This window comes from Thyridium curvatum, assembly GCF_004353045.1.
Source record: "Thyridium curvatum strain D216 chromosome Unknown NODE_130_length_63205_cov_82.165224, whole genome shotgun sequence".
Taxonomy (NCBI): domain Eukaryota; kingdom Fungi; phylum Ascomycota; class Sordariomycetes; order Thyridiales; family Thyridiaceae; genus Thyridium; species Thyridium curvatum.
The window spans coordinates 10,103-19,784 of NW_022156885.1; the positions used below are offsets into that span (position 1 = coordinate 10,103).

At 54.3% G+C, this 9,682-nt stretch overlaps 3 protein-coding genes across 3 annotated transcripts; 2 read left to right on the plus strand and 1 right to left on the minus strand.

Annotated features, from left to right (window-relative positions):
• Positions 1-684: 684 nt before the first annotated feature.
• Positions 685-3,651, plus strand: E0L32_012006 (uncharacterized protein; the record flags this gene model as incomplete). Its single annotated transcript, XM_031134799.1, has 3 exons — positions 685-701; positions 1,225-1,333; positions 1,651-3,651. 3 exons carry the CDS (start codon positions 685-687, stop codon positions 3,649-3,651), a joined length of 2,127 nt encoding a protein of 708 aa, XP_030999390.1.
• Positions 3,652-5,702: 2,051 nt separating this feature from the next.
• Positions 5,703-6,683, plus strand: E0L32_012007 (uncharacterized protein; the record flags this gene model as incomplete). Its single annotated transcript, XM_031134800.1, has 3 exons — positions 5,703-6,157; positions 6,221-6,318; positions 6,400-6,683. 3 exons carry the CDS (start codon positions 5,703-5,705, stop codon positions 6,681-6,683), a joined length of 837 nt encoding a protein of 278 aa, XP_030999391.1.
• Positions 6,684-6,837: 154 nt separating this feature from the next.
• E0L32_012008 (uncharacterized protein) lies at positions 6,838-8,843 on the minus strand (the record flags this gene model as incomplete). The annotated part of the gene is made up of 4 exons (XM_031134801.1): positions 6,838-7,432; positions 7,485-8,290; positions 8,374-8,714; positions 8,783-8,843. The coding sequence occupies 4 exons, from the start codon at positions 8,841-8,843 to the stop codon at positions 6,838-6,840; spliced, it is 1,803 nt and encodes a 600-aa protein (XP_030999392.1).
• Between the last annotated feature and the right edge of the window lie 839 nt (positions 8,844-9,682).

Below are 9,682 nucleotides of genomic sequence, written 5' to 3' on the forward strand. Positions count from 1 at the left end.
AAACCCTTTAAGAGAGAATACTTTTATTTTTACTTTTTAAAGCTTATATTAATAATTATAGCTACTTTTTCTTTAAATTATAATACTAAAACTCTTAATTATTAGACTGCTTATTATATCTATTTCTATATTCTTCTCTCTTTCTTTAAAGAAGACTAGTTATAGAAGATATCTAGAGGAAACTAGTCTAAATTAAGTTTAGTATGACTTTACATCTTATATCTTTGATATAAGGTGTATTTCATAGAAACACTACTTAGTTATATATTTATACAACTTGCTTAGATAAGCCAGATATCTATGCTAGCCAGAATCTGGTCTAACAATAGGTGCCTGAATCTTGCTGTATTCAAGCACCAGCTGAGTCTCTTCCTCCTCGCTGTGATACCTGATCAGGGCAGCAAGGGCCTCGTCGGCTTAGTCCTTGGATATAAGCTAGCATCGAGACTTGGGAACAAACCAAATTGCAGATAGCTGGATAATTAAGGGCCCATTTGGATTAGCAAATGTATCCTCCATGATCAGGTGCTCAGAATCGCCCTCATGCCCAATATGTTCTATTCGAGGCAGCTATGATATTGCCAAGGAATCAGCTGCTGATAAGATGGTTGATAGCTTCAAGCTAGATGGCAAGGGCAAATGAATGTGGACACAACGTACCACGAATTATATGTAGCGGTCATCATGGGTCGATCAGACGGGTAAGATAGCTTGCTGACCAGACTGGGTGCCGAAGTGGTTAATTACAAAGGACAAACCAAGTGCTTGCTTGACTGTAGGCCAATGGCTAAGTCGTATTCGCCGCCCTAGGCGTGCCTCGGCCGGTGGTTATTGATGGAGAACTCCATGAATGGCTTTCCGGGCCGGAAGCATCGGTTTTGACATGCTCCACAGGGGGTGCTGGGACTGGAGAAGTGAGACTACTTCCTTGACAAGTCTCTGGGATATTTCTTCACTGACAAGGATGCCGAATTCCTGGATTTCCTTGGCTTGCCGACCAATTTCCGCCACTTCAAGGATGACATGAACCGTATGATTATCGAAGAGAAAAGGTTTAAGTACCTAGACAGGGCCATTGATATATAGTGTGGCTCCGGACAGGTGCACAGTGACGGGCAGAGGGCAGGTTGGAACAGCTGACGTAGTATCCTCTCTGTGCAGTGCTCGAGGCACGGGATATACGCCATCGTTGGCCTACCCGATGCTCCACGTGGACAGAACCAGGACTGGCACTGCGACAACCCAGCCGGACACGCAGCGTTCAAGCCCACAAACACTTCCAAGACTGAGCGGTGAATCTGTGGCAGGCGATGTGGATGGGACGGCACTACAAGTAGGGCGGCCCTCCACAGTTGTTCCGGCACCCATGAACCTCCAGGGCTGCGTCAATGATCCATCTGGGTGGTCTCCACATCGATGCACTGCATGCAACTAAGGCGGATTTCCAGCAGACGCGCGACAGCTGGAGGGCCGCTCTCTGCCAGCGCCCCCCACCCCCACCCAACCCCCACTCAATCCATGGATCCAGCCATTCATTCTCTCCGCCTCATTCTTGGATATTTTCTCAGACCAATCGAATCATCTCCCACAAATTCTCAAGTCTTTGTCCCATCTTCGGGTTGTAAAGGCACCTGACCACACGCTTCACAGGCGCGCATCCCAACTCGGCTGCTGGATCTATCTGGCTGGACTGGATCTGGATGGAACATCCGATCCAGTGCTCAATGGGCTGTTGATCCTCTACCTCTCCCCATTCTCTTTGCTCCTACGTCACCACCGGCCATGTCCTTCCACGCCCCGTCGTCCTTCTCCTCGGCCGTCTTGGACGATCAGCAACAGCGGGATGACGAGCGCCATGCCGCTGTGGTAGCAGCGCACCTGCCCTCTGGGTACACGGCGGATTTTGACGGCGGAGTACCCGCCGACGCTGGGTCTGAAGGCCCGGAGCGGCGCGCGTCCCAGTCGGCGCCCGACCTCACCTCGGCGCCCGAGCAGCCGCAGAACCAGCAGCAGCAAGAATCCTCTCTCCTGCTGCAGGGCGGCGACATCCACCGTGGCCTCTTCAAGATCAACGCCCGCCTCCCCGGCCCGCAAAGATCGCAGACTTTCTCTCACCCTCGCAGAGGCAACGACACCCCCGACGGTGTTCTACCCACCGCCGCCCAGCTCGAGCCCCAGGGCTTTCGCCGCCAGTTCGTCCTCCAGAAGCGCCACGGCTTCACCGGCGGTGCCGACCTCCCCGTAACCCGCAACTTTGTCGAGTTTCTCGCTTTGTACGGCGCTTTTGCCGGCGAGGACCTCGCCGACTCGGACGACGAAGAGGCCATCGAGGATGACGAGGATGGCGACCACCACGACGTCGACGACCATGATCGAGGCCTGGTGGCGACCGAGACGCGGCCCCTTCTGCCGCGGTCCAGATCCTCGAGGTCTGCGCCCAGGAAGGGCGACGCCGGCACCACCAAGACTTTCTTCACCCTCCTCAAGGCCTTCATCGGCACCGGCATCATGTTTCTGCCCAAAGCCTTCAACAACGGCGGCATTCTCTTCTCGTCCATGGCCATGCTCTTCCTAGCCGCCGTCTCAATGCTCGCCTTCCACCTCCTGCTCCAGTGCAGGGCCCGCTACGGCGGCGGTTACGGCGACATCGGCCGGGCCATCGCCGGCGAGCGGATGCGCGCCATCATCCTCGGTTCCGTCACGCTCTCCCAGCTCGGCTTCGTCTGCACCGGCCTGGTATTTGTGGCCGACAACTGGTCGTCGTTTCTGCGTGCAGTCACCCACGGCGCCAGCCCGCTGACCACGACCGCCCTCATCGCCATCCAGGCCGTTCTCATCGTTCCGCTCTCCTTCATCCGCAACATCTCCAAGCTGGGTCCTGCCGCGCTGCTTGCCGATGCCTTCATCCTCATCGGCCTCGTCTACATCTACTACTACGACGTCGGCACCCTGGCAACCCAAGGCATGCACCCCTCTGTCCGACTCTTCAACCCGCACGCTTACACCCTGACCATCGGCGCTTGCATCTTCACCTTTGAAGGCATCGGCCTCATCCTGCCCATCCAGTCGTCCATGCAGAACCCGGAAAAGTTCGAATGGCTCCTGGGCGCCGTCATGCTGCTCATCACCTGCATCTTCACCTCTGTCGGCGCGCTCGGGTACGCCACCTTCGGCTCCGACACGCAGATCGAGGTCATCAACAACTACCCGCAGGACAGCAAGCTGGTCAACGCGGTGCAGTTCATGTACGCCCTCGCCGTGCTGATCGGGAACCCTGTCCAGCTGTTCCCCGCCATGCGCATCCTCGAGGGTCGCATCTTTGGCCACCGCTCCGGCAAGCGGGATCTCGCCACCAAGTGGAAGAAGAACTCGTTCAGGGCTTTTCTCGTGGCCGTCTGCATAGCCGTCTCCATCGGTGGCTCTGCCAATCTCGACCGCTTCGTCGCATTGATTGGCTCGGTTGCCTGCGTGCCCCTGGTCTATGTTTACCCAGCCTATCTGCATTACATTGGGGTTGCAGAGTCGAGCGCGGCCAAGGCTGGTGACGTCGCCATGATGGTTCTCGGCGTTGTCGGCATGGTCTACACTACTGTCATTACCATCCTGACTAGTTTCATGGCGAGCCCTGTGGGCTCACAACCCGGTTCATGATCCTCGCGCCACTTGACTTTGGCTCTTTTTGAAAGAAACAATGGCGATATCGCAGCCACTGTCTGTACTCAACATTTTATGTAGCATTGCAATTCTGCATAGCGTTTAGGGTAATTCAAAAGCTTTCCTTTGGTGATGGCGAGCCCTCGAGGAAGTCAAGCACAGTGTCTCGACTCGACTGATTGGGTGCAACATGCATGAAGCGACTTGACTGCCTCTAATACCAGCACACCTGTCGGAGGCCTGATCTTGTTCGCTCTCACTTCAAACTGCTAACAACACCAAAGCCATCCAAGACCGCACTCGCCTGCCTACGCTGAATAGCCGCAGACCAGGGGCAAGGGTTCCCAACAGGCACCCAGTGTCTCATCATCTTTCAAGCGTTCGCATCGGGCTATAGTATAAATTGATCGACACTACCCCAACACATCTACCTTGGTGCCTCTCATATTTGGAGGTGAGCTTGCCCCGTTGACCAGGGCCCCGCCGTGTATCCAGATCATTACGGCCTGCCTGCCGACCGCCGGTCGACGCGCTCCAACCCGTTCACTTACACATGCTGCCCGGGGCGCCCAAATGTCCAGGGTTAGGCAATCCTCCGACTGAACTTGGTCTGACGGCTGTTGTCCCCCGGGCAGCTGGAAGGGCTTCGCTGGTGGTTTCTTGCGACCGTGCGCTATGCAGTATGGCCCATACCTTGTCGCATTGATGACCTCGTTTGTGGGCTTCTTAGTGACAGGGGGGCGGAAACGCAATTCGTGTACCGGTGCTTCTGCAAAAGGGATGCCAAGGAACTGGCGGACCTTAGGCGTCTCGGGAGATACAGCACCCTGGACGGTAAAGAGTGAAGTTTCGACCAATAGATCACAGCCGGCGATGGCACCGCAATCTGTGCTCCCGGGGAGGGCTGTCAGAGCTAGCCGCGGCTGACAGAGAGCTGCCAAGACTATGAGGGTCGAGTGCATCATATTGGCTTGCTGCAGATGCAGGGAGAGAGATTGAGCCTGATCGACTGTCCTGAACAAGTTGTTGAAGGCGACGGAGCGGACGGCAAGGAGAACTTATACCACAGGGCAAGACCAAGCTGTCATTGGTTGTGTCAGCACCCGGGTCGGGTATCCTGTACCGTAGACTTCGAGAGGCAGAGAGCATAATGACGTGAGTATCATCGTTCAGGTCTTTGAAATATAGAAGACATGGTGATTCAAGAGACTAACGTGCCTTTCCTCCATGGCGATGCAGCCAGGTGCACATGAGGGTGGGCCGCGCAGAGATGACTACTGATTCATCGAGCATCGATCTGTGGGGAAGGCAGGGCCATTTAGGTACAGACCGTAAATCCTCGACGCGGGGAAACTGGGCCAGTCCGGATTTAGTGCCAGAAGCGATGTGCTGAAGGAGGCCTATCTGGGGTCAAGAACTATGGAATCATGCAGATTTGATGGCGGTATCCGTGTCGTCAATCGTTTTCCCGGCCAACTTGTTTCCTCATGCTCTGTACTGACTGTGTCTTCACCACTGGTTCCGATCCGTGTGAAATATCTTGCTTCGTGCCTCCTGGACCTGCAAGTGTACTCGGCGATATCAATCAATTGCCGCATCCAGCTGGTGTCAAGTTCTTCTACCGCGGGCTGATGTGGAGGGACTGGCCCTCCACGGCAACTAGATGTCGGGGCTTGGTGCTATAGCCTCCCCCCTTTCCCCGTTTGCGCGGATGGAGCAGTGTGATCGTCGAGGCTCATGATGACATCATTGTCGTCTCTATCAAGTGCGTTTTTCGCAAGCGCTGATATCTGGGTAATGCCCTCTAACGAATTACTCAGCTATCGAGTGAACATATTTGGGTTTCCGGGGGGCGAGGCTCTTGATGGACGCCAGCTGAGTCCCGGCTTTCTGGATGTACGAGCTGTGGTCAAGTGGATATATCAGAATATCCACTACTTTGGCGGCAATCCTGACCAGATGATTCTTTTGGCGATTCGGCAGGGGCCACCTGTGTTGACGTGTACAATTATGCAAGGGCTCATGATCCGCTTGTCAAGGGCTTCATTATGATGTCCGGCCAAGGAGAGGTCACCAACGACCCCAACGACAACTCCAACTTCACCTACGTGGCAAACCAGGCCAACTGCACCTCCGGCGACAAGGATGAACAGTTTGAGTGCATGCAGCAGGCAGATCCGTTGGACATCGCCGATGTCTTGCAAACGTACGACCCGAAGGCAGCAAAATCTCTGGCCTTTTTACCCAAGTGGGACAACCAAACAACATTCTCAAATTACACAGATATCCAAGTCCGCGGGCGATTTTCCAAATTGGTACGCATTCACCCTACATTGCCTCCCTCCTACAGAGCGAGCCCTGACGTCCAGCAGCCTCAAATAATAGGTACTTGTGATAACGAATACGCGGGCCTGGTCCCAAGGACAATGGTGCCGCCGAATCAAACTGTGATCGATAACCTGTCTGATACCATTTTCGTGTGCCGTGCTGCCAAAGCCGCCAAGTAAGCCCTTGCCTTCTTCTTTGCAGAGTATCTGGAGCCGACCCTTGCTGACTACTGTTGAAGGGCTAGGCAAGTCATCGGGTCTCCCATCTGGAGGTATCGCTATTTTGGAGAGTGGCCCAACCAGAATCCTCTGCAATGGATGCATGCTTATCACGGAAGTGAGAAGAGACCCTCTATGATGTCTAATGAAGTTCTGAGACTTGTGGCTTCTTGCTGACTGGTCTCCATTTTTTGTGTAGGCGACGTGGCCATGGTATTTGGCACCACCAGCACATTTGCGCCAGACACGACGATTCAGGCCGAGATCAGTGTCTACATGCAGTCTGTCTTCGTCGAATTCACAAAGGACCCCGAGCATGCCCTGACCGACAATTTTGGATGGCCCCGCTACATTGAAGACCAGGATACACTAGTTCGGCTTGCGTACAACAACGAAACAAGACCCAGCTTCGTCAGAGGGAGCTACTATGATGACAATTGCGACTCTACACAGGCGCTGAGAGACGGCCACTACGTTGGATGAGCGAGGCTATTGGGGCCGAATTCATTTTCGGTTCAAGGCGCAAGGGAGACATGGACATGCAATGGGATCTTGCGGCGGTGATGGGTGTGTCGTGTCGTTGGGAATGAATCCACTATTTAATTCAACCACGGGATTCTAGACGGCGGCTACATGATTACCTCTTGAGCCCGAGTTCTTTGATAAAGATATCGGCCGCCTTCTCGCCCACCGTCAAGGCGAGGTTGTTCGTGTTGGCTCCAACATTGCCCGGTGCTATGCTCAGATCTGCCACCTTGAGACCCCTCACACCATGCACGCTTAGACTCGCATTAATGGCTCCCATGTCTTCACGCGGTGCCATTTTGCAGGTCCCGAGAGAGTGCCAGGTCGTCCCAACGTTTTCACGGACGAATTGCTCAATGATCATGTCATCCTCCGCTGAATACTCAATATCTTCCACGTCTTCTGGAAGCGGCCCGGTATAGTCCTTGCAAGCCGATTTGGACCCGGGCGGAAAGGGCGGATGAGTGGAGGCCAACTCTCCTCGGAACAGCTGCATGCGTCGAAAGATTTCGCGTTGCTTTTTGTACAGCCAAACCTGCTTCTTGAGGTCAAGATTGCCTGCGCCGGCAAAATAGCCAGTGTCAAAGTCTATCGGGTCATCTATCCCTGGCCCCGTGATGTGCACATAACCTCGAGACATGGGATGGACGGTGAAGCACGATAAAGACATGTACTGGCCATCTGAGCCCTTACGTTGATCCGCCAGCCTGGTAAGGGGGTCAGTTTGCGATCTCTGATATGGAGCAAAGCAGCACCTACCCTGGAATGGCCGACATACAGGCCAAGGATCTGTCGGGAATATCCCTGAAATGCTCATCCCACATCATCTGGAAGGCGGGGCCAAGGGTGGCTACATCCTGATCTGACGGGCGAATTCTGATGCCGACATCCTGGGCATTCGAACCGAGCATAGGGTGCTTGTCTTTGATCATCTGATCTACATTGAGGCGTCCACTGATGAATCCGTCCCAAGACTCGTCTGGCTTCAAGGCAGCCTTGTATGTGTACATGATTAAATGGTGATCTTGGTAGCCATGGCCCACACCCGGAACATCTGCCACAACGGGGATGGCGAGACGCTGGAGGACTTTGGCTTCACCAACACCGGACCGTTCAAGGATGCTCGGACTCGAGATCGCGCCGGCAGTGAGGACAACCAGCCTCCTAGCCTTGACCGTGTTGATGGTGATCTCATCATGGAAGAGCGGGTTCGACCTCAGCTCAACGCCAGTCGCTCTCTTGTCTTGGTCGAAAAGCACCTGGATGACCTGAGACTCTAGGAGGACGTGTAGTTTCGGATGCGTTCCGGCCTTGAGCTTTGGATGAACATATGCCGATGCTGCATCCGAGCGAACGCCATCGGGAGATATATATCGCAGCGCCCTTGTCACACAGTCGTTCATGTCCATGCGCTGGAGGTCCTCAACTTCCGGGAGTCCGCGCTTATTTGCAGCCGCTATGAAGTCGTTTTGAAAACGAGTGGCATAGTGTGTACCTTTGGAGATGTGTATAGGCCCATCGTACCCGTGAACTTCCTTCGGCCCATGGCCATGGTAGGTCTCGAGCTTGAACGCGTGGGGCAGGATCAGCAGGCAGACACATCCGTCAAGCGCTTCGGTGTTGGTGACGGGCCTGGGCGTCAACTTACCTTTTGCATGTATGGTATCAGGTCGTCAGCCGACCAGCCAGGGGTGTTCCACGAGTCCAGGTCGGAGCGCTGGGCTCGACTATACATCATGTAGTTGGTCGATGATCCACCGCCGAGCACGCCTCCTGCTAGGACGTCAAGCTCACGGTCGGCCACTTGTTTCGACTTTCTGGCCTTGTAGAAGATGTTGGTCTTGCTGTCCGGCAGCATGTGCGAGAGGAAGAGGGCAGGGACCGAGACGGTAGGCATCTCGTTGTTTTTCCCACCCTCGATAAGCAGAATAGAGAGCCCAGGATCCGCCTCGGCCAGCCGCCCGGCAATTACGCAGCCGGAGGTTCCACCTAAAGCAGACGTCAGTATGTTGCATGGACAAAATGTATAGTTCCAGAGGACAGCGTCTTGGTCTCACCTCCGGCGATGATCACGTCCACCTCTTTGAGGTCATCATTGAAAGCAGTGTGCAGTCCCATTGACGGAGCAAAGAGGGGGAAAGATGGAGATAGACGCTGGATTTCTTCCCCCAGTTTGCGATTTTTCGATTTCCCGATTTCCCAGGAGTCCTGATCCTAGCTCAGCTATTCTAGCAGCGAGTCTATTGTTTAGAGTTGAATCGGGGAGAAAGGGGTGGTGGGATGAAATGATGTATTCTTTGCGTCCATCCAGCAAGCGTCTGTGGCTGCTCTGTGGCCACTGGTCGTCCAATTAAACCTACCTGGCGAAATCCACGTGGGTAGCAGATGCGACGTGACGTTCGGCAAGTTCAGTGTATTCGCTCACACATGTCCCCGCCCGTCTGCAGACCGCCCATTGCCAAGGATCGGCGAACCTTTTGCTTAGAGTTTGGTGGTATTATGCACCAGGGCCACGGGGATGACCAGAAAAAGGTGTCAACCTTCGCGCGCGTCCTCAGCTACGGCGCGACAACTGTTGGTAGCATTGCCTGGATGAGTGAAGTATTGCTCGACGGCTGGGCATACATTTTCTCCACCAATGGTGCCCCGGAGTGCTATTATTGTCTGAACCTGGTATGTCTATTGGTGACCCGATATTACTGCTTACTTGGTAAGCATTACTCTTTGACTGCGGGGACACTTTGGCTACAGGATTGTTGACTCCAGGAGCACGGTCTGATCCTTGCTGACAGCGAAGACGACCTGTGGCTTCTTCATATACCACTGCTTCGACAGTGTGGTTGTTGAATTCGTCGAGCAGATCCTTTTCGGATCAGTCTGTCCACAGCCACCGCAGCGAGTATCGACTTGCTAGCAGCTTCAAATATGTTAAGAATGGCTCATGCAGCCCGCGGAGC